At 37.1% G+C, this 25,218-nt stretch overlaps 1 protein-coding gene and 1 pseudogene across 1 annotated transcript; one reads left to right on the plus strand and one right to left on the minus strand.

Moving 5' to 3' along the window:
- Positions 1 to 2,112: 2,112 nt before the first annotated feature.
- LOC114494818 lies at positions 2,113 to 16,951 on the plus strand (annotated as a pseudogene).
- A 7,641-nt stretch (positions 16,952 to 24,592) lies between these two features.
- LOC114495519 (40S ribosomal protein S26-like) lies at positions 24,593 to 25,029 on the minus strand. Its single transcript, XM_028510819.2, has one exon. The coding sequence runs from the start codon at positions 24,997 to 24,999 to the stop codon at positions 24,652 to 24,654; it is 348 nt and encodes a 115-aa protein (XP_028366620.1). The 5' UTR covers positions 25,000 to 25,029; the 3' UTR covers positions 24,593 to 24,651.
- Between the last annotated feature and the right edge of the window lie 189 nt (positions 25,030 to 25,218).

The following is a 25,218-nucleotide window of genomic DNA, read 5'->3' on the forward strand; positions in this document are numbered from 1 at the left end:
CTAAGGTACTGATTAACATTTTAGTTATTTTGGATGTTGCCCAGAGAAAACTTGCCTTCCCTTTAGGTAGATTATTAACACTGTTTTGGGTTTCCACATAGATTTAAAGAAATTAGGAAGATACTAATTTTGCAGGTTGCTGTATGTGAACTACTAGCCTCTCTCTGCGTAATAACTAAATTAGTTAAACAATATTGTATTTTTCAATATTGTCAGAATAGCATAAAGTTTTTCTATTCTCAGTAGTTATAAAGGCAAAAATGTGCTCAGAACTGTACCATCAAAGAATCAGGTATTTTCATGGTTTCTGTAACAGTAACTCTTGTATTGAAATCTGTTGGGAGCCTCCCTGCCTGTTATCAGAGGCTGTAACTCCCACCAAGGCTAAAGCTGAGGGAATGACCTTGAACCATAAGCCACCAAGGAGACAAAAGCTTATCTCCCTGGCAGGATCACTTCTTCTGCTCCTTTTACTTCACCCTGCCCGGCCCCCAATGCTTGGTCAGTTAGCCAATGACGGGTAAGATTCCTCAAGGGGGGAACGATCTAAGACAGGCACGATCATGTGGGAGGCTCCCAAGGAAGGACTTTGGGGCTACAGCAAAAGGGGGTGATGGACCCTCGCCCCTCAGCTTTGACAAAGCCTGAGTCCTCATTGTCTGTGAGAAAATCTCCTTATCTCTTGGCTGCCTTAGTTCCCTTGCTCCACCTAAGCCTGAAACAATGACAGGGTGGTGCAGCCCTGTGCTGGAAAGGGCGGGTTCCCTGGGTGATCAGACCTAAGAAAGAACATGTAAAATCCTGTGAAACCTGCTTTGTTTAGAATGCTCTCAGTTGAATGATAAGGGTCCAAGGAAGAAGTAAGTTTGTTCCTCAAAGTTTTACAGCTCTTTGACTCTGACTCAAAATAGGCCCTCAGACTTCCTTGTTACCTATTGTTTGATCCTTACTTCCTAAAAATGAGTAAAGAGTTTTACCTGAACTCTTATGCAAATGAAACCAATAAAAGCCTGCTCTGGCAGGGGGAACGGGGTACTCCCCAACTAGAGAGAGTGGCCATTCCATTCCTACTTCCCCACAGGACCTGGTTGTCTCTGTGTATGTTTTTCTCCCATGTTGACAAGCCATCCGCAGTGTTCTACAGTCACTGCCGGTTGGTGATCACGTCAGAAATCCATCTGCACCCCTCCCAGGCACCTATTCTTCAGAGAACACGGGAGCAGACAAACAACACCCAGATAGTACATTCATTGGCATTTCCAGCTACATTTTTTTCAATAAGTTGAAATTACTTTAATTTTTATATGAGTTCATATGAAGGAGCCATTTACTTACTTATGCAACAGAATTTTTGGCAGTCTTAACCACAATATCTTTGTATAAACTTTATTGTGTATAACTATCACCATATAACAAAATCTTCCCTACTTAGAACCATATATTGTTCACTACACTAGTATTAGATGGGTACTAATGCTGACTGAACTCAATAATGTTATTTGATTGCTTTTAGATTATGCTGGATCTAATATGGTAGATTTATTTATAGCTGAGAATAAAAATAAATGAGAAATTATGTGTTACATATAGCTTGCTATAGCCTTATTCTTTTCTATATGATTTTAATTTTACAGTTCTATATATTATTACAAGCATAAAGTACACATAATAAATATATTTAAGCACATTTTCATTTTGTTCCATCCTTATTGTTAAGTAAGGGAATATCGAGTTAGACCTATACACTTCACATCAGTTTTTGCACATGAACTTTGGGGAAGTGAAAAGAAAAAATGGAATATGATTTGCCTAGATAAATTGCCAGAATTCTTTGAAGTTTGAAGTAAAACCAGGCTTATGCCAAAGCAGTTTCTGAAATAGCTGTGGCTAGATTTTTTAAAATAAGCATGATAACTGAGATTATTAAATCTTTATAAAATTGGATGCTATGTTTGTTTTTGAACATTCAGACATTAAAGCAAGCATGCTTTAAATTATGTTTTTGTTTAATATCTTACTATTCACTTCAAAGTAATATAATTCCTTTGTTTTCATCTTTGTAAATCTGATATTTTCTTTAATCCGTGGTTTAATATTTCATTGTAGAACAAAATGGGAGATGCCAAGGCAGGCAAAGAGATCTTTATTTAAAAAATGTGTTCAGTGCCATACAGTGGAAAGAGGTGGAAAACACAAGACTGATCCAAATCTCTGGAGCCTTTTTGGCTGAAAAACAGGACAAGCACCAGGATTTTCTTATTCTATGCAAACAAAAACAAAGGTAAAAAACTAGGCAGTTGTGGGAGAGAACTGGAAACTTTCTAGCAAAGAACAAATTATAATTTGGATTTATAATAATTTTCTAATTTGCAGCATGAAAACTGAAGTCTCTATATTTATATTACTGAAATATTGATTTATATCATAAGGTCTGTGTTTGGATAACTGGTTCACCTTGATCAGAGAAATCAGTAATCCTTTGTAGCATAGGTTTTTGCATATATAAGATATTTCATTTTATGTAGCATATTAATCTTGGAAAAGGATAAGTCAAATTAAAGAGATCAAACCACATTTTAATGTTATAATGGTAGTTTTCTATTTGTAGTAGTATATTGTGAAAGTATTCCCCATGATTCTTTGTTGGTGGAAAGTGGGTAGATGACTGCTAAAGTGAAAAAGCATTTTAGGGTTGAAATTATAAATGGTTGGAAAAGACAATAACATCTTTGCAAAGCAGTTTATTACTCTTGGGTATGCATATGCATACATAAATACATTTCATTAGCATTTACACCAAAAATAGAATACTACTTTAAAATAGAGTATAACTCTATTTTGATTTGTTCTTGGAGGGCTAGCATTTCTTACAGTGCTGGATTTCAGATTACTACTACACTACTATTTGGGAAGTTTTTTATCTTATTTTTTATTTCTTATTATTTTATTTTTTTGAGTGATATTTACATAACATACAATTAGCCATTTTAAAGTATGCAGTTCAGTAACATTTGGTGTTTTCACAGTGAAGTATAATCTCCACCTCTCTGTGGGTTCAAAACTCTTTCATTACCCTAGAAGAACCACTGTACCCATTAAATAATCACTTCCTGTTTCCTCTTACTTCTAGCCTTTGGAAACCACTAATTTGCTCTCTAGCTCTATGGAAATCCTATTCTGGATATTTCATATGAAAAGAATTATATAATATATAACCTTTTGTGCCTCACTTCTTTTACTTAAAATGTTTTCAAGGTTCATTGATGTTGTAGCATGTATCAGTAGTTCATTCCTTTTTATGGCTGAATGTCCCATTGTATGTATTTATCACAGTTTGTTTATCCTTTGGTCAGCTGATAGACATTTGGACCATTTTTAACTTTTGCATATTGCAAATAGTGCTGCCATGAATATTTGTAAACACATATTTGTTTGAGTTCCTCTTTTCAGTTCTTTTGGATATACAATTAGGAGTGGAATTTCTGTGTCATTTGCTAAAACCATATTTACATTTTGAGGAAAGTCTAATTGTTTTCTATAGCACCCATACCATTTTACATTCCCATAACCAATGTAGGAGAATGCTTTTTTCTCTATATCCTTACCAACACTTGTTCTTTTTTTCTTTTATTTTCTTTTCTTTGCTTTTGCTTTCTTTCTGTTTTATTTTTTGATTTTAATAGACTTTCCTCAAACATTGGAGTGACATTGGTTAATAAAGTTATATAGGTTTCAGTTATACAATTCTATAATACATCATCTGCATATTGTATTGTGTGTTCACCACCCAAAATCAAGTATCCTTCCATCACCACTTATCCCCTCTTTACCTTCTATCTCCTCCCAGCCTCCTTTGCCTCTGGTAGTCACCACAGTGTTGTCAGTGTGTAAGAGTCTATTTTTCTCAATCCCTTCACCTTTTCCACCCAGCCCTCCCAACCCATCACCCCTGTGACAGCTGTCAGTCTGTTCTCTGTATTTGTGAGTCTGTTTCTATTTTGTTTGTTTATTTTTTTTCATTAGATTCCACATATAAGTGAAATCATATGGTACTTGTCTTTTTCTGACTGGCTTATTTCACTTAGCTTACTATTCTCCAGGTCCATCCATGCTGTCACAGAAGGTAAGATTTTCTTCTTTGTACACTGGAGTAGTATTCTTTGTATAAATGTAGCACAAACTTTTTTATCCACTTATCTATTGATAGGCACTTGGGCAGTTTCCAAATCTTGGCTGTTGTAAATAAAGTGTACTTGTTGGGTATTTATATATTTTGTTTGGAAAAATGTCTATTCATGTCCTCTGTCCATTTTTTATTTGGGTTGTTAGTCTTTTTGTTGTTGAGTTGTAAGACTTCTTTATGTATTCTGGACATTAAACCCTTATCAAATTTTGATTTGAAAATCCTTTCTCTTATTCTGTAGATTTTGTCATTTTCTTGATAATGCCTTTTAATGCACAGAAGTTTTAAATTTGTATGAAGTCTTCAATATAAGTCATGACACCATAAAAGTCCTAGAGGGGAACATAGAGAGGAAAATCTCAGATATTCCACGCAGCAATTTTTTACCAATGTGTCCCCTAGAGCAAGGGACATAAAGGAAAGAATAAACAAATAGGACTTTATCAAAATTAAAAACTTCTGCATGCCTAAGGAAAACATCAGCATAGCGAAAAGGGAACTAACCATATGGGGAAAATATATTTACAAATGATACCTTGGACATGGGTTTGATCTCCAAAACAAACAAACAAACAAACAAACAACCCTCACACAACTCCATGCCAGGAAGACAAACAACCTAATTAAAAAATGGGCAAAGGACTTGAACAACCACTTCTTCAAAGAGGACATTAAGAGGGCCCAGAGACAGATGAAAGAATGTTTAGCATCACTAGCCCTCAGAGAGGTGCAAATTAAAACCACAATAAGATACCACTTCTCGCCAGTCAGAATGGCCATCATAACCAAATCAACAAACAAGTGCTGGAGAGGTTGTGGAGAAAAGGGAACCCTAATACACTGTTGGTGGGAATGCAGATTGGTACAGTCACTGTGGAAAACAGTATGGAATTTCCTCAGAAAACTAAAAATGGGACTGCCTTTTGATCTGGCAATTCTACTACTGGGATTATGCCCTAAGAATCCTGAAATACCAATTCAAAAGAACCTATACACCCCAATGTTCATAGCAGCTCAATTTATAATAACTATGTGTTGGAAGCAACCTAAGTACCCATCACTAAATGAGTGGATCAAGAAACTATGGTACATTTACACAATGGAATACTACGCAGCAGAAAGAAAGAAGGAGCTCCTACCATTTGTGACAGCATGGATGGAGCTGGAGAGCATTATGCTAAGTGAAATAAGCCAGGCAGTGTAAGACAAATACCACATGATCTCACCTATAAGTGGAACCTAATCAACAAAACAAACAAGCAAGCAAAATATAACCAGAGACATGGAAATGAAGAACAAACTGACAGTGACCAGAGGGGAGGTGGGAGGGGATAATAGGGGAAAAAAGGGGAGGATTGTTAGGAACATGTATTAAGAACTCATGGACAAAGCCAGAGGGGGTTAGGATGGAGGGTGGGAAGTGGAGATGGCTAGGGTAGGGGGGAATGGTGAGGGAAAAGTGGAGACAACTGTACTTGCACAACAATAAAAAAAGAGAAAAATAAATTTGTGTGAAGTCTACTTATTCTTTCATTGTTGATGATGTCACTATCACTATGCTTTTGCTGTCAAATTTAAGAGTCTATTTCTAAATCTGAGGTCATGAAGATTACCTCTGTGTTTTCTCCTCGTAGTTTTATAGTTTTGACTCATGTTTAGGTCATTGACCCATGCTGAGTTAATTTTCTTTATATAGAATGAGGTAGTGGTCAACTTTATTCTTTTGCATGTGGTTATCCAGCTGTCCTAGCACCATTTGTTGAAGAGATCATTCTTTCCCACTTGAATGGTTTTGATACCCTTGTTGAAAATCATTTGGCCATGTATGTTAGAGTTCATTTCTGAACTTTCAGTTCTATTTTATTGATATTTATGTCTGTCCTTATACCAGTATCACACTGTCTTCATTACTGTAGCTTTGTAGTAACTTTTAAAATTGGAAGTGTGAGCTCTCCAATATTGTTTTTCTTTTCCAGTATTGTTTTGGCTATTCAGGGCCATCTGCAAATCCATGAATTTGAAGATTACCCTTTGTACTTCTGAAAAAAAAAAAGGCCTTTAGAATCTTGCAGAGATTGCATTGTATCTGTGCTTTGCTTTGGAGTATTGTCATCTTAACAGTATTAACATCTCAATCTGTGAACACTGGCTGCTTTTCCATTAATTTAGGTCTTTCTTAGTTTTTTACAGCAGTGTTTTATAATTTTTAGTGTACAAATTTTTCACCTCCTCGTTAAATTTATTCTTAACTACTTTATTCTTTTAGATATTTTATAAGTAGAATTGTTTTCTAATTTCCTTTTCAGATTATTCATTGCTTGTGTATAGAAATATGACTGATTTTTGTATGTTGATCTTGTGCCTTATAACCTTGATGATTTTATTTAGCTCTAGTAATTTTTTTGTGGATTCCTTGGGTTTTTTTATATTTAGAACTATGCCATCTGTGAATAGAGATTGTTTTTACATCTTCGTTTCCAATTTGAACGGCTTTTATTTCATCCTCTTTCCTAGTTTCTCTGGCTAGGACTTCCAGTAGAATTCTGGATAGCATTCTTGTCTGGTTCCTGATCTTAGGGAGAGAGCTTCAGTTTTTAACCCTGAGTATGTTAGTTGTGGTTTTCCATAAATTCCTTTTTTCATGTTAAGCAAGTCCCCATTTATTTCAGTTTACTTTTTGTTTTTATCATGTAAGGGTGTTGGATTTTGTTGGATCTGCAGTGACTCCATTTACTGCAATAGATGCAGTAAAATGCTTTTTCTGCATCTATTGAGATAACCATGTATATTTTTTGTTTTGTTCTGTTACTGTGGTGTATAACATTGATTGATTTTCTTAAGCTGAACTGTCCTTGAATTCCTGGAATAAATCCCACTTGATCATGGTGTGTAAATCTTTTAATCTGTTACTGAATTTAGTTTGCTAATATTTTGTTGAAGATTTTTGTATCTATAGTTATGAGATATTGGTTTGCAGTTTTCTTGCGATGTCTTTGTCTGGCTTTGGTGTTTGGAGAAGTTTTAAATATAGATTATTGGCAGCTCTAAGTCCTTTTATATATGACTCAAATTTATTATTTTTAAATTTTATAATGGGTTTTATAGTGCTTGTATAGACTATAATGAACCTTATTTGATTGAGCTTTGCAGACCATATTGTAGTAGAAAGGCTTTAATGAGGGGAGTTGGAATCTTGTGCACTATTTTATTTTGAGTGCACATATAATATTTATACTTTATCAAAAGAAGGATTCTGCTTATTTTAAACTGTATTAAAGTTTCTAGTAAAGTAGTGTTTTAGGTTGGTCTTAGGCAATCCATAGGGATGCTATCAGCTAAAAATGGCCAGAGACATTCACTGGGTTGGTACTACTTGTGCTGAGTGCTCCCAGACTTTTCCCTGCAGAAGCTAACTTTGTGGCCGGATTTTGTGGTTGGACTGGCCCTTCTGGTTATTATGGTCAAAAGTTGCATCTCAGCAACAGCCACCAGGGACCTTCGAAAAGACAAGATTTATTACTCACATGTCCTGGAAGGCACACAAATTGCTTGCCTGGGGCCACAAAGCTAGGTCACTTGAGGGATAGGAGTAAGTAGAAGTGGAGAGAACGTCCACCAATTGAGCAAGCTCAGGCCTGAGGGTCTGCTTTTATTGGTGTCAGGGTGGGGTGCCTTGGATTTCACATATTCACTTTCTATTGGTGAATTTAAAACTTAAGCAAACAAACAAAAAGGGAACTTCATGGGTGGGGCGGTCTGGCTCTTCATCTAGTCCTGCAGCTGGCAGTGTGTTTCTCCCAGATGGATGTTGTTAAATAGGAGCCTCCCAGTCACAAACTTGATGTCAGGCACTTAATTACAATCCAAAGTGCTAACTGTCAGGCACTTACATTAGGTAAGATAGGTAAGATATAGTGAAATTTTTGTTATCTGGTATTTTGGGGAAAGGGAGTTTGTGGGTAGTCACATGGTTTGGTTAAAACAAAATTACCACCTGCACAGGTTGTCAGTTCTTTTTTTTTCTAGTGAAAATAAGATGCTTTTCATTGTCCTGAAGCATTGAAAGCGATAGAGTTTAGTAGGATGGAAAGCTGGCAAAGCTCTTGGTCCCTAGACTTCTCTTGGCTTTCCCAGCAAACCAGGTAGGGTGGTGTAGGGAATATACATGTATATGCTAAGAACAATAGCTTTACAGCACTACTAATAGATCTTAGCATTTGAAGATGATTTTAGTTTCCTAGGTTTTTATAACAATGTACTGTAAATTGGGTGGCTTAAAACAGCAGAAATGTATGGTTTCATAGTTCTGGAGGCTGGAAGTGCAAAATCAAAATGGTGGCAGAACCATACTCACTCTGAAACCTGCAGGGCAATCCTTTCTTGCTGCTTCTTAGCTTCTGGTGGTTTGCCAGTAATCTTGTTGGTTTTGGACTACAGCTGTATATTTCTAACCTCTGCCTTTGATGTCACACAATTCCTGTGTATCTCTGCCCTCACATAATTGTCTTGTAAGGATACCAGTCATATTGGCTTGGAGGCCCATCCAGCACCAGCATGGCCTCATTTCAACTTAACTAATCATATCTGCAGTGACTCCATTTCCAAACAAAGCCACATTCTTAGGTATTAGGGGTTATTACCTTAACATGTCTTTATTCAAGGGACACTCATAATAAATGACCATATATACATATACAAAAGAAATGCATAGATAATATATAAAAATACTTATGTTAAAACAAAGTAGAATGAAGTTTAATTTGCAAAATCGAAGGTACTTTATTTAACATCTTTTAAAACATCAACATAGTTGTTATTAACACAATATTAGTATATTTAGTGTACGCAAAAATGCTGGTTAGTAGGTATTCTGTAACACTGAATTTGTCTTGTCTTTTTCCTGGGTTCTCTAAATCCTTGGAACTTCCCGAGTTGTAGGTGTGTCTTTGTTTTTCAACACTGGGCCCCTAAGATCAGGACCTGAGATTATGCTAATAAGATGACTTTTGTTAGGCTCTCAGATAATTTCAGGATTGAGGCTAGCCAAACTGGAAAGACCAACCCTGTGATTCAAGAATTAGGGCATTGGGCTAGGTAATATCAGTCAGACTCCAGGGATAGGAAGTGGAAACTGGAGACTGAGTTCAGTCACTACGACTAACGATTCAATCATCAATGCCTATGAAGAGATCTTCATCTAGCTTGTCCTGATTTCTATCCTAATAAAACTGTAATTACAAAGAATGCTTCCCTAAATTCTGTGAATTGTTTTAGTGCATTATTGAATTTGAGGGGATCCAGGGAACCGTCAAGTTTCTGGCCAGTAGGTCAGAAACCTACTGGTCAGATGTTTGGGTGACCTGGGCACTCTGAACTTGCAGCTGGTATCTGAAATGACGGCAGTGTTTCTGGGGACTGTATAGTCTGTGCCAATTCTAGGCAGGCTGTTTAGTGCCTCAATTGAATCTCATGTATTGCAATTGGATTTTCAGTCAATAAAATGCTGAATAAATCCATTTTAACCTTGCATTTATTGTTTGCATTTATATGGCTCTTTAATTTTTAAAGTAATATTTCCTCTGTGGTGTCATTTTATTATTTTATTATCTTATTACAAGAGCAGTCTACTTTTGAAGTCCTAATTTGTAGACTAGTTATAACCTAATACTGTTTCCCTAGCAGCCAATATTGTGAGAATTTTATTGCTTAATAGCATTGATTTAAAACATATTAAAACATTACAAGTAAATTCTAAATATTACAGGTTGTTGCCAAAGATTAAAAGCTGTGTAGAAGGCTTGACTTCAACATTATTTAAGAATTAGAAATAAAATTTCCCTAAGTCAGATCATTTAAATAACATTTGTGACTTATTTGAGAATATGATATTGTTTGTTAGTTCTGATGAAAGAAGAACAATATGTAGCAGAATGAAATTGAACCCCTATTTTACACCATTCAGAAAAATTAACTTGAAGTGGATTAGAGACTTAAACATAAGACCTGAAACTAAAATGCTTAGAAGAAAACACAGGGAAAAAACTCCTTGACATTGGTCTTGGCAATGATTTTCTGGATATGACACCAAAAGCACAGGCAATGAGAGCAAAAATAAATAAGTGGGACTACATCAAACTCAAAAGCTTCTGTACAGCAAAACAAACACTCAACAAAATGAAAAGGTAGTCTATAGAATAGGAGAAAATATCTTCATATCATATATCTATAAGAGGCTAATATCCAAAATATATAAAGACCTACAATTGATTAGTGAAAAAACAAACAACCTTATAAAAAATGGGCAGAGGAATAGACATTTTCCCAAGACATACAAATGGCCAAAAGACAGTTGAAAAGGTGTTCACATCATTAATCATCAGGGAAATGCAAATCAAAACCACAGTGAGATATCATCTCACACCTGTGTGTGTATATATACATACACATTTATATTTATATCTATATCTAACATATACACACATATATAAACATAACTATTATCCAACCATGAGAAAGAAGGAAATCTTGCCATTTGCAACACCTTGGGTAAATCTTGAGGACAGTGTGCTGAGTAAAATAAGTCTGACAGAGAAAGACAAATGCTATGTAATATCACTTATATGGGGAATATAAAACAGCCAAATGCAGAAAAACAGTAGTTTCCAGGGTCTGGGGAGGGGTGGGGAAATGTGGAGATACTAGTCAAAGGAGACAGACTTCCAGTTATCAGAGTATCAAGTTCTGGGGATCTAATGTACAGCATGGTGACTATAGCTAGTAATACTGGATTATATACTTAAAAGTTGCTAAGAGAGTACATCTTAGCTGTTATCAATAAAAAATGGTAATTGTGTGATTGGGTAGAGGTTTTGGCTAATTCTAAGGTAGTAATCATTTTTTAATACAGAATCTGGCACAAATAATGCCCCTATTTTATTACAAAATCATAAGCTTGTAATTCTGTAGCATAACAATATCAAACTCAAGCACACCATATGACATTTTAGGTGAAATGTTCAAATTAAAACTATAAATTATTACACACATATTATTACCCTACAACCATACTCAAGCAGGTGTTACTTCTGCCGGACCCTATACATAAATGTATTAAGTCAATGTGCACAACTTAAACTTATACAATGTTATATGTCAATGATATCTTTTTAAAAATTGTATCAATTATGCTGTTACAATTGTCCTGACTTTTCCCCCTTTGTTTCCCTCCACCCAGCATTCCCTGCTCCCTCAGGCGATCCCACCACCATCCTTCATGTCCATGGGTCATGTGTATAAGCTCCTTGGCTACTCCCTTTCTTGCACTGTACTTGACATCCTCACGGCAATGTTGTAACTACCTATTTGTACTTTTAATCACCTAGCCTCTTCACCCATTCCTACACACTCCCTCCCATCTGGCAACCATCAAAACGCTCTCAGTGTCCATGATTCTATCTTTGTTCTTCTTGTTTGCTTAGTTTGATTTTTGGATTCAATTGTTGCTACACATGTATTTTTACCATTGTGTTGTTCGTAGTTTTGATCTTCTCCTCTTTCTTAAATAAGTCCCTTTAACATTTTATAGAATAATGGTTTGGTTATGATGAACTTCTTTAGTTTTTTTCTTGTCTGGGAAGCTCTTTATTTGCCCTTTGATTCTAAATGATAGTTTTGCTGGGTAAAGCAATCTTGACTGTAGGTAGTTGTTTTTCATGACTTTGAATATTTTTTGCCATTCCCTTCTAGTCTGCAAGGTTTCTTTGGGGAAATCAGCGGACAGTTTTATGGGAACTCCCCTGTAGGGAACTAACTTCTTTTCTCTTGCTGCTTTTAAGATTCTCTGCTTATCTCTAACCTTTGGCATTCTAATTATGATGTATCTTGCATCATCTTGTTTGAAACTCTGTGCTTCCTAGATGCATGTCTATTTCCTTCACCAAGTTAGGGCAGTTTTCTTTCATTATTTTCTCACATAAATTTCCAATTTCTTGCTCTTTCTCTTCTCCTTCAGGCATTGCTATGATGTGAATGTTGGACCTTTTGTAGTTGTCCCTGAGGCTGCTTAGACCATCCTCATTTTTTTGGCTTCTTTTTTCTTCTTGTTGTTCTGGTTGGTTGTTTTTCACTTCCTTACGTTCTAAATCATTGATTTGATCCTCAGCTTCATCTACTCTACTGTTGCTCCCCTGTAAATTGTTCTTTATTTTAATTAGCATATCCTTTGTTTCTGACTGGGACTTTTTTTATGCTGCTGAGGTCCTCACTAAGTTCCCTGAGCATCCTTATAACCAGTGTTTTGAATTCTGTATCTGATAGATTGCTTATCTCCATTTTGTTTAGCTCTTTTTATGGAGTTTTGATCTGTTTTTTCCTTTGGGCTATATTTCTTTGTCTCCTCATTTTGGCAGCCTCCCTGTGTTTGTTTCTGTGTATTAGGTAGGCCTGCTTTGACGCCATGTCTTAGTAGTGTGGCCTAATGTAGTAGGTGTTCTGTAGGGTCCAGTGGCACAGCATACCCTCTCACACAAGCTGGGTATTTGAGGTACACACGAAGGGCTGATTTTAAGGCCCTTTGTATGTATACATTGTGTACATACATATATACATACAAATCCATTGTATGTGTACATCATATTTTGTTTATATATTCCCATGTCAATGGACATTTTTTGGCTAATGTGAATACTGTATGAACATGGGAGTACAAATATCTGTTCATATCCCTGCTTTCATTTCCTTTGGGTATACATTGCATACCCAAAAGTGGAGTTGCTGCATATGGTTATTATATGTTTAGATTTTGATAAACAGCTGTACTATTTTCTACTTTGGCTGCACCATTTTATGTTCCCACCAGCAATACACAAGGGTTTAAATTTCTCCACCTCCTTGACAACACTTGTTATTTTTATTTTTTTAAAGATTTTACTTATTTTTAGAGAGATGGGAAGGGAAGGAGAAAGGGAGAGAAACATTGTTGTAAGAGTGAAACATTGATGAGTTGCCTCTCACATGTGCCCCAACCAGGGGACCAAACCTGCAACCTAGGCATGTGCCCTGACGGAGAATCAAACTGGCGACCTTTCACTTTGCTGGACGATGCCCAACCAACTGAACCACACCAGTCAGGGCTCTGTTTTTGTTTTTGATAATTGCCATCATAATAGGTGTAGAGTGGTATCTCATCATGGTTTTGATTTGAATTCTTAATGATTCTTAATGTTGAATATTTATGTTGTATTATTAAAAACATCAGTAAATGGATAAAGTTTTCTTCTGAGAATAATACATTTATAGGTATTATTGAATACCTGTATATCATTTGCATTTTGGGGGCAATGAGAATTGAAGGTTTAGTAAAAAATTGTTCAATTTAATTCATGAGTTGCCCAGAGTTCTGCGCTAAGAAGTAATAGAACTAAGATTCAGACTCAGATCTTCTTGGGCCTTTAAAGAAATCCTATCATGAACTTAGCATATCAACTAAAGTAAGTTATTATTAGAGATTAATCTTTATCTTTTGACATTGCCATGTGAAATCTGTTAAAAGAGGCAGTAGAATACACTGAATCATACATGTGTTAATAGTTTTAAAAATATTTAAAAATCCATGTACATTATATAAAAATTCAAATAATTCCAAAGGATACTTACCAGTGTGAATGATAAGAAATTATGTATGTTCACTTCATCCACCTTCTTATATTCCTTTCTCTCTACCAGGTAATTTTATTTGGTAATATTATTTTTTGTAATTTTAGTGGCTATATTTTTACTTTAAGCAATATCCATATGCATCTGTTATTTAAGCAATATCTGTTTATCCCACACTGTGAAGGATTAGAAAGTCAAAGTGGTTATACAATCTCCCATTTTTTTCACAGTGCCTCCTAACTCTTGCTACTTGGGTTATTTTTACTCTGACATGATATATGACATGTACAATCTTATTTAGCCATTTTTACTACAGTTGTTTTAACATCTGTCCTACATTTAAATGGTGTTTGTGCTTATTCCCAGCTGTTACCACAGTGTCTGTGTTTCTCTTCTGGTCGGTAGAAGGTTGTCTATTACTGGAACTATATTACCCTAATTCTTGGGTGTTTAGAACCATCTGTGAATTCCCATTACATTTGGATGATAATCTGGCTAGACACAAAAATTATTGGGTGACACTTTTAATTCCTTAGGATTTTGTATGTTTCATGTTGAATTATTCTTTGGAGAAATCTGAAGTCAGCTCAATTGTTTTTCATTATGATTTACCTGGTTTTATTTTTATTTTATTCTTTCTCCCCTAAGTTTCAGTAAAATTCTTACTGAAATTTAGTAATTTTGCTAAGCTGTGTGTAAGTCTTCATTGATCTGTTTCAGATTCTTATGGGACATGTGCTTTTTCAATTGGCAGATGTAAGAATTTTACTTTTGAAAGTTTTTTTGAATTATGTTTCAATAATTTTATTCTATTTTATTTGTTTTTTTAAAATCTTACTAGGGCCACAAAAATTGTGCATAGTTTGGATCTTCTTTGTCTAAATATCTTCTGTATTTGTCATTTTCTCTTTGATCATTTTAAACTCATAATTCTTTCCATTTTGTTTTCATCAATAGTTTCAAGCTTGATTGTGTTATCAGCAACATCTATTCTTTTCACTGTCTTTTATGGCTTTCTGTTTTTATCATTTCCTCCTTGAGACTTTGTAGCTCTGCTTTAAGTCCTTGGTTCATAAAGACATTTTTTTGAATCTCTGGAAATGTGGTCATGATTTTTATGTTTATTGTATGCTATTTCTGATGTGTATTTTTTACTTAACATTTAAAAATTCCATTCTGTTATGCATGTATGTATGTTGTGTGTGTGTGTGTGTGTGTGTGTGTGTGTTCAGTGCTCTTTTGTGATGATTCCTTTTTTATTATTACTCATCCTTTTTGGACTGGTATCTGCAGGACAGTAAGTGAGGGTCTGTGTGTGCCAGTTAGGTATGCGGTCTTCCTTACGCACAGTTATGAGTTAGATATGTGCATGCATCTGAGCGTATATCCGTGTGAGTTTGGTGGGTTGTTATATGGCTCTCCCACTGACAAAGACTGGCTGTTTTAGGGTTATTCAACACCTCCAGTTTCTTCTCTAATAGGATAGAATCTTTCCTTTAAAGGTAGCACATCTGTGTTGTGTTTTTAAATCCTGGCTCTCCTGGCCCTCCATGGTGTCTAAAATTTAAGGAGACTTTCACAGCCAGTTTATCTACACTCTGCTTTTTTGGCCAGAGAATTATGACTTTCCCCCTCAGGATTTGTCACTTACTTTGGAGGACTTTCCTTTTTCAAGAGTATGAATGACTGCTGCCCTCTCACTTTGGTTCAAGTTTTATGTCCTTTAGTGTTTTAATTAATCACGTTTAGGGTTATAGGTTCTTCCTCAAAAATTTTATCAACAGTAGAGTTAGCATTTCTGTTTCTTTTTGTCCATGTTCTTTTTGACTGCTTTTAGAAAGGAAAAAATGTAGAAGCAAACTTTCCCTCTTTTCATAAAACTGGACTTCTGAAATTGTAGGTTTTTGTAGAGATCTGGACAGAGACAGCTTGGTCTGATTGTCAGAAAAAAAGGTGGAAATATGAGTTAGTAGTCACAGATTCTTTACTCTAAGTGGAATGGTCATCTCAGGGCAAGTTATCTGTATTTTTCTGTGTATAATGCACACCCATGTTTCTGACCCAGGCTTTCAGGAAAAGAATCTTTTGTTTTAATTCAATTTTTAAAATTTATTTATATTTAGGAACCAAAACTGATTATTGTATTCCAGGGTATTATTTTGCATACAGATATTGTTATTGCTTTCTAGAGTTATATTTTTAATGCATAAGCATAAGTTAAAGAATTAAAAACATTTATATAGATATGGAATTAGTACCACCCACGTATAATGCACATACTTATTTTTCCCTCAAAATTTTGGGCAAAAATGTACACATTATACACGGCAAAATATGGTATTCCCCTCTCTTTAGGTCACCATTCACTCATTTGCAAATGCAGGTTGATTTCTTAGATCTTTCCTAGAAGAAACTTCCTGTGATTCTAGGAGAATGGAGAATTGCTTAGGCACAACATGTCTGGGTTGATAGTTCATTGGTGTACTTTAGCTAATCCTAGACAGCATATAAGTTCTTGACTTCTACAGAGAAGATAAAGAATGGAGCACCAGAAAGACAAATTTTGGAATTTTCTTGTAGGCTGGAAACTGTAAGTATTCTCAGTTATAATAAATAGCTTTCTTATTGAATCCAAGAGTATTCATCTGTTCACATATGTGAGTCACATCAAAAAGTAAGCCCTACAAACATAACTACACAAACTAAAAACTTATTTTCACCTTTATAGGTATCATCTGGGGAGAGGAAACTGATGGAATATTTGGAGGGCCCAAAGAAATATATCCCTGGGACTAAAATTGTCTTTGCTGGTCTTAAAAAGAAGAATGAGCCCTGGCTGGTGTGGTTCAGTGGATTGAGTGCTGGCCTGTGAACCAAGGAGTGGCTGGTTCAATTCCCAGTCAGGACACATGCCTGGGTTGTGGCCAGATCCCCAGTAGGGGGCTCTTGACAGGCAACCACACACTGATGTTTCTCTCCCTCTCTCTCTCCCTCCCTTCCCCTCTCTCTAAAAATAGACAAATAAATAAAATCTTTAAAAAAAGGAAGAGTGAGAGAGATCTTATTTGATACTTGAAGCAGGCAACATCTTCACGAAATACTCTTGCAACTTAAAGAAAATATTAGTTATAAGCTAAAATTTTCTAATTGCAAATATTCCATGTTTAAAGAAGTCATATTTGACCCTTCTTGATCAGCCTATAGTAAGTTTACATTTTAAAGTAGAAGTTGATATATTGGTTGTGTGCAGTCTGATTCAATACCTTTCAAAGTCTGAACTTGTTTGCTCACCAAGGATGTGGATAATAAGGTCTGGAAGGAGGAAGGAGAGGGAAGGCAACTGAAATCTGCTGTGCTTCAATAGTCTCTACATGTGCAGAATATTTTATAAGCCTAGCAACTGCTGTTGATGATGGAGACAGCATCCACATACTTATTTCTCTGTAATTTAAATGTAAATACAGCAGGCATTAGCTTTAGTTTTTATGATGCTGTGTTTGCCTTTTATTATAAACAATACTTAAGACAAAAAGTAAGGAAAATGAAGTCAAATATTTGACCTTACCTTAGGAATACTATTGGAAAAAAAAATAAATTGTTGACCATGGATGACATAAACTCAAACCTAGAGAGAAGGAAAAAGTATGTTTCCACTTAACAAACCTTTATAACATGTAACAGTCTTTTGGCGCTAGTATTTTTATTATATCTTTCTGATTTTGACTAATGTAAAGTTGGACTACAGGGAGAGATAATAGAGACCCTGAAGGAAAAGGAGGAGAAAAAACCCAAAACTGTAACCGTTAGCATGGAAAGACATCCCACCTCACAGTAATTGAGGATAAGGGGTGGTGGAACAGGTCCACAACAGGGCCTGTGTGGTGTGAAGCAGCCCTTGATATTTCTTTTACTTTAAATTATATTTTATTGATTATGCTATTATAGGTGTCCTGATTTTTACCCCCTTTGCCCTCCTCCACCCAGAAGTACCCCCATTCCTTCAGGCAATCCCCTCACCGTCGTTCATGTCCATGGGTCATGCGTATAAGTTCTTTGGCTATTCCATTACCTGTACTGTACTTTACATCTGCTTGGCTGTGCTGTAACTACCTATATGTACTTCTTCATCCCCTCATCTCATCACTGATTCCCTCAAACCTGCTTCCCATCAAAACACTCTTTGTATCCATGATTCTGTCTCTGTTCGTCTTTGCTTAGTTTGATTTTCAGATTCAGTTGTTCATAGATATGTATTTTTGGCACCATTTATGGTTCATAGTTTTTATCTTCTTTTTGCTAAATAAGTCCCTTTAATATTTCATAGAGTAATGGTTTGGTGATGATGAACTCCTTTAGTTTTTTTTTTTGTCTTGTAAGCTCTTTATCTGCTCTTCAATTCTAAATGAGAGCTTTGTTGGGTAAAGCAATCTTGACTGTAGGTAGTTGTTTTTCATGACTTTGAATATGTCTTTCCAATCCCTGCTGGCCTGTAAAGTTTCTTTGGAGAAATCAGCTGACAGCCTTATGGGAACTACCCTGTAGGGAAGTAACTGCTTTTGTCTTGATGCTTTTAAGATTCTCTCATTATCTTTAACTTTTGGCATTTTAACTATGATATATCTTGGAGTAGGCCTCTTTGCATTCATCTTGTTTGGGACTCTCTATGCTTCCTGGACCTGCATGTCCATTTCCTTCATCAAATTAGGGAAGTTTTCTTTCATTATTTTTTCACATAAATTTCCAATTTCTTGCTCTTTCTCTTCTCCTTCTGGCACCCCTCTGATGCAAATGTTGGACCACTTGTAGTTGTCCCAGAAGCTGCTTATACTATCCTCATTTTTTTGGCTTATTTTTTCTTCTTTTTGTTCTGATCAATTGTTTTACTCTTCCTTATGTTCCAAATCATTGATTTGATTCTCGGCTTCATCCACTCTACTGTTGTGTGTCTGTAAATTATTCTTCATTTCAATTAATGTATCCTTCATTTCTGACTAGCTTTTCTTTAATGCTGCTGAGGTCCTCACTAAGTTTCTTGAGCATCCTTATAAATGGTGTTTTGAACTCTGCACTTGATAGATTGCTTATCTCCATTCTGTTTAGCTCTTTTCCTGGAGTTTTGGTCTGTTCTTTCATTTGGGCTATATTTCTTTGTTGTCTCCTTGTTTTGGCAGCCCCCCCCCCCCCCCCTATGTTTGTTTCTATGTATTAGGTAGAGCTGCTTTGACACCATGTCTTTGTAGTGCGGCCTAATGTAGTAGGTGTTCTCTAGGGTCCCGTGGCACAGCTTCCCCTATTACCCAAGCTGGATACTCAAGGTGCAACCTTTGTGTAAGCTGAGTATACCCTCCTCTTGTAGTTGAGCTTTGATTGCTCTTGGTAGATCAATGGGAGGGATTTACCCAGACTAGCCCACCTCAAGGATTGTCAGTGACCACTTACCACCAACCTCCACCCTCTGTGGAGGATCAGCTGTGCAGAGACAGGGTGGTGGTACTCTGACATGGTGTTTAGCTGTCCATTGGGTGTGCTGACCCTGGGGTTTCCCAAGTGGCTGAGGCCAAGTCAGCTCCCACCTATCTTCTGCCCTGGGCCACCCTGCCTGAGCTATAAATCAGTCTGAGATGGCTACTGCTTGTGCTGGGCTTGAAGATTCTTAGGCGAAGTCAAGCTGTGAATCTAGGCTGGCTGCTGCTAGTGCTTGGCCTGGGATTCACTGAGGCCAGCTGTTGCTTGTGTGAGAGGATTTAGGAACTTGTGCAGCATGAGCCAAGGCCAGCCATTCATATGGAAAAGTAGCTTGGCTGAGCCCAAAGTTGGGTGGGACGGAGTTTCTGGAGATCTCTAGGACAGGGCAAACAGTATTAGCCAGGTTGATGGAGTCTCAGATATGGCACCAGCTTGCTGGCACTGTGGCTCTGTAAGGGAAAGGTTTAGAAAAGGGACAAAGGCCTCTTCTCACCTTGATGCCAGACACTTCAGTTTCTCCCAGTATGCCAGTGGTGCCTTTAAGGTGGTACCCCAGTGCTGGAGCTCAGAGGAAGTGATTCTGAGTAGGTGACTCCATGTATGGGCTCTTTAAGAGAAACTAGCTGGGGCTCTAGAAATTTCTTCCACCACCTCAATCCCTGTTGGTTTTGCAGCCAGAAGTTGTGGAGACTTATCTTGTGGCACTGGAACCCTGGGCTGGGGGGCCTGGTGTGGGTCTGGGACTCCTCACTCCTGAGATATCCCTCCCGAATTTTTGTCTACCACATGTAGTGTGGAACCAGCCCATTCCACATCTGTGCCTCTCCTACCAGTCTGGATGGATGTGGTTTCTTTAATTCCATAGTTGTCAGGCTTCCATTCAACCTGATTTCTGACAGTTGTGGGTGATAGTTGTTCTCTATTTTAGTTGTATATTTGATGTGGTTGTGGGAAAAAGTGAGCCATGTCTGCCTATGCTGTCATCTTGACTATAAGTCTCCCTTGAAGTTTCTATGTGATCCTACAAGTACCCTGTCACCCAAGTTATAAGGCCACTGCAAGCAGAAGTTGTTTCCTTACTAAAGAGAGACGTGGGGCTGCAGCCTGTGTGGTTCAGTTGATTGGAGCATCATCCTGTAACCAAATGACAATTTGATTTCTGGTCCAGGCACATGCCTATGTTGTGGGTTTGATCCCCAGTCAGGGTGCATGTGGAAGCAACTGATTGATGTTTCTCTCCCATTATCATCTCTGTCTGTCTTCCCCTCTCTTGAATGCAAATAAAATAAACCTTTAGAGCGAGAGAGAGAGAGAGAGAGAGTCATAGACTGGCCAAGGGTCATTATGGGTGAGGATAAGACATCCATTATTTCATTTTCACTTTACAGTCAACCTGTAAAGTCTTCCTCACCCATGTAAGGAAGACTTTATGTTCTATATTGAGACTTAGAGAAATCTTGTGCCCAGTTTAACTTTGGACCTACTCTAATTCCTGGTGACTATTCATCGTGTCATAGGGATAATTCACTGCTAGTTAACTTATTAGTGGGTGCCACTACTGAGAAGATAGTCTAACAGAAAGTTCCCCAAAGGAGGAGAATATGGCTGAAAAAGCCATGATTTCCAGAATGTTCTTTTAAATCAACTAAGAGCCACACTCAATTTTGGTGCTGCTGGCACATGGGAGAGAATATACTACTCATGGAACCCAGTGTCATACTAAATAGGAGTGTGTGCCCTGGTGGGGGTAGGAGGGACAAAGAAGGCTTCAGGCAAAGCCGAGCTTTTTCCTCTCTCCCTGGAGAGGACAGAAACATTTGTAGGGACACCAAGAGTATATTATGGATGTTGCCAGTCTCAGAGCTGAATTGCATTTGCAAGGATGTAGAATTAGGTGACATGCCTCATATCCTAATTTACATGAGACAGAACTCTGTGAGAAGGAACTTGAACTTATAGTTATAGTTATAACTATAACTATAGTTATAGTTATAGTTCAGACTCATACAACCCTGACAGAAGGACTTGGTGGCTTTGGCCATTGCAGGGAGGAACAAGAAAGCCTTATATTTGGAGTTTAAATACTTCTGATCTAGGTGAAGTGGAAAGAAGATAGTAGGAGAAGAGCTGAAATGATAAAAGGCAGTTGGGTGGAAATGGAAAAGTATTAAGTAGACTCCTTTCATTTAAAAAATTGTTTGGTTACTCATAATGTTGCTTTACATTTATGTTTATCTTAGTGAGAACAAAATAAATATCTCTTTGCTGTTAATAATTTTCCTAGTATTAGCTAGAAAAAATATTTGGAGGAAAAATATTTTATTATTGCAAATAAATGCAGTAATTAAAATTCTATACTTTGACAGGCTTTATCATTGAATGAATATGAGGGGGAATCCCCCCCAAAAGGAATTATCTTCTGGAGGGTGGGCCTCTTGTGGTACAGGCTTCCCCTGCTAGGTGAGTGTTCTAGGAACCCATCTGTATCAGTGCACTAGCTGGTGTTGTTGTGAGAGGCTGTGTTTGGTTTTAGCGAATTTTTTTGAAGACTCAATGTGTTTGCCTATTTCATGATGGGTGATTTATGAGTGCACCTGCCCCCACTACACTGTATGTTCATCAGTTTTCTACTCAAAATTACGTGACCCCCGTGCCCCAATTTCCCAATTCACCTGACCCCAAAGCAACTTTTTTTTTTGTTTCTCTAGATGAAAAAAAGTCTTTAAAGGGAAACATTTGCAGAGGTGTAAGAGGTGAAAAAAATGGCAGAAACCCTAAAAAGCATCAAAATTGACAAGTTCGAAAACTGTTTTGAGCAGTGGAAAAAAGTCTCGAAAGGTGTATTGTTTCAAATGAAGAGTACTGAGAAGGTGACCAAAGTTTAAGCATGTAAGAGTAATACAAAATTTTTTATAAATAAATTCAGGGTTTTTTTTGGGTCCCCCTCATATATGTCATATCTGAAAAACATATCCATTTAGGATCAATTTATACAAAAGAACTTCTAGGTACTGTGGTAATTTTATCCTGCGCCAATTTAGCTAAGCTAGAACTGTGTTTGCCAGAATTCTCTTCTCCGTGTGGTCCCTGGTTAGGGCTGGGCCCATGAGAAATCTGCATGGGATTTAGAAAGCACTGGAGTTAAGCAGACTTGTAATTGCTGCCTTTATATTTCTCAGATCAGTGCAGGGTCTCAGGTAAAACTCATACTTGTCACTAATCTGTTGATAGTATCCTTTGTGGGACAGCAGTGGGGGACACTCAGCTTCTTTAACTCCTACCAGATTTTATTCAACCTCTCCGAGTCCTGAGCCAGGGTTATGTGCAGATTTAGGTAATCTGGCTTCTTCAGGTCATCCACATAATCCACGTTTGAAATGGCAAGGAACAGACAACACAGGTACCAGTTTGTCCTCACAGTGCTCTCCCTACTTTGCTTCTGGCTCTCCTCCCTGACTAGTTGCCCTGGGGACCTATAGCAACTAGAGGCCCATCACCAGCTGCAGAGCCAAAAATCTTCCATAGTCTTCACCAGCTTCCCTTCACAGTCTTGGGGACTTTGTTCTGATCCTTTAGCTATTTCCTCTTGGACTTTTATTACTTCAGCTTCTCCCCAAATTATGTGGGGTCTAATAACTCCCTTATTCACATCACTCATAGTGGTCTTGCTTCCTTGGTCAAACCTGAACTGATACAGGCACCATATCTATCAGCATAGGAGACTATGCTGATAGGAGGTATCAGCATACCTCCTTGTGAATGAATTACAGGAAACTCCAAGGAGATGGCTCTCTGAGCACTCTCCAACCTGAATGTAGTGCATCTTGAGCAAAGGAAAGATTAATGAAGTTTACAAGGATCTAAAATTGTTAAGTTATTGAAGTCTGCCAGTGTCTCCTAAACTTTAATTAAAGATTTAGCAGAAAAAAGATTTATGTTAATTACAATACACTTTCCTGTGATTATGGAATCTGAAAGAAAAAGTAAACATCATTGTTTTATTAGGAGTATTAACAGGAATTAGGAGACTTCACTGGCTAGGAAATATTATGCTGATTGCATATCAACAAAGATATGTTTGAAAAGAAACAGCTGGATGTTTACATAAAATGTACATTTATTGCTTTTACCATCGACAATTCTAATATATATTTTGATAAGGATCTGGAGGAATAAAGTGTGGTTTCATTTAATTAAAGTAAAAATGAGAGATCAGTTAACTTGGTAATTATTTTTGTATTTTAGGCGGAACAGACAGCACTCTTCAGAAAGCAGTGGAACGTTGTTAGTTCCTGTGTGGTTAAGTTTTTTTCACACTAACAAGTGAACTACTGTACTCAGTGGTTCTTGTGGGAAAAAACAAAACATCTATTTTTCAAGAAGAATAATTTTTTAATTGAACCCTTGTGTCCCACAAGATGTTGTGTATAAGCAGTGTGGTTTGAAGTGTTTCATTCGCTTATTCTCCCCCATCATCACATTCTTCCAAAATATGAACATGGGTAGGAATTTAGAATCAAATTTTCTTCTGTATATTTTTTACTCAGTCATCATTATTATCAGCTTGTGAGTTTGAAGTCACAATATCATGCATTTGCTCAGCTTGAGTTCCTCATTCCCCACAAAGTGGGACCTAATTTAAGCACAGAATATGTGTAGCAGGGGCACGTGGGAGTGGGCCCTACCATAGGGTGGAATGCTGCCTGAGGGCACGAGAGCCCGTGACAGACACTAAAAAGGAGGAGGGAGCGGTGCAGACAGGGCAACATGTCCTCACCTGTGAAATGTGAGAGGTTGGACAAGATCTCTCACTTGGAACGGTATTTCCAAATATCTGATTTTCCTACTTTTTAAGTGGGGTTCTGGCTAGATCCATACATTTTAAATTCATGTGTCCACCTCCTTACTTTTTCACATTTAACTTTCTTTTATAAAAACTGTAACAATCACGGAATCAAAATCTTTTAAATAAAATTCTTCTCTATTAGCCCTGACTAGTGTGGTTCAGCAGGTTGAGTGTCATCTTGCAAACAAAAAGGTTGCCAGTTCGATTACTGGTTAGGGCACATGCTTGGGTTACAGGTCAGATTCCGGGCTGGGGGCAAGTGAGAGGCAACCGATGGATGTTTTTCTCCTCCTCTTTCTCCCTCTCTTCCTCTCTAAATGAATGAATGAATGAGTGAATGAATGAAATCTTTAAAAAGTCTTTATTAATTTTGTCAAGAGGTCTATTTTTGGTTCATTTTTTTTCTCTTTGATATAGTATTTGGAACATTATGTTTTTTTTTTAAGTACAATTTCCATTTTATTTTTTTCCAGAGAACATTTCTTCAGTCCTTTAGGGCTCCTTACATGGGCTTTGGTGGAGGTCGTGGGGCAGCACCCACCGGTCTGAATCGGGGTGGAGGTGTTCGGTCCTTCCGGGCTTCCCGAGAACGATTCCTGACCACTTTGCTGTGAATGGCACAACTCACACAGTAATGCAGTTTCACATACACCTTGAGAACCACATAGGCGTCGAAGACACTCGCTTCTGAAATGTCCCCAATGGCTGCGGCCTCTACTATGTTTTGAATGACAAACTTCTTAATGGCCTTATCCTTGGGCACGCATTGGGCGCAGTTGGTGCAGCGAATAGGCTGCACATGGGCGCGGCCTTTTTTGGCACGACCGTTGTTCCTTCTTTTCTTCGTCATCTTGGAAGCGAGGACCCGAAAGATGGAACATTATGGGTATATAAATACCATTTGATAATAAAAATAAGGTGACAATTTTATTTTATTAAAAATTTTTTTCAAAAAGGTAATAATTTTAAATCATCATGTGCCCACTTCTACTATAATAAGAGAATAGTCATATATTAATCATTAGTCAGGTACAAGGTACGCTAGTGACATTTTGTTTTGTATTTTCTT

Source organism: Phyllostomus discolor, chromosome 4, assembly GCF_004126475.2.
Source record: "Phyllostomus discolor isolate MPI-MPIP mPhyDis1 chromosome 4, mPhyDis1.pri.v3, whole genome shotgun sequence".
Lineage (NCBI taxonomy): Eukaryota > Metazoa > Chordata > Mammalia > Chiroptera > Phyllostomidae > Phyllostomus > Phyllostomus discolor.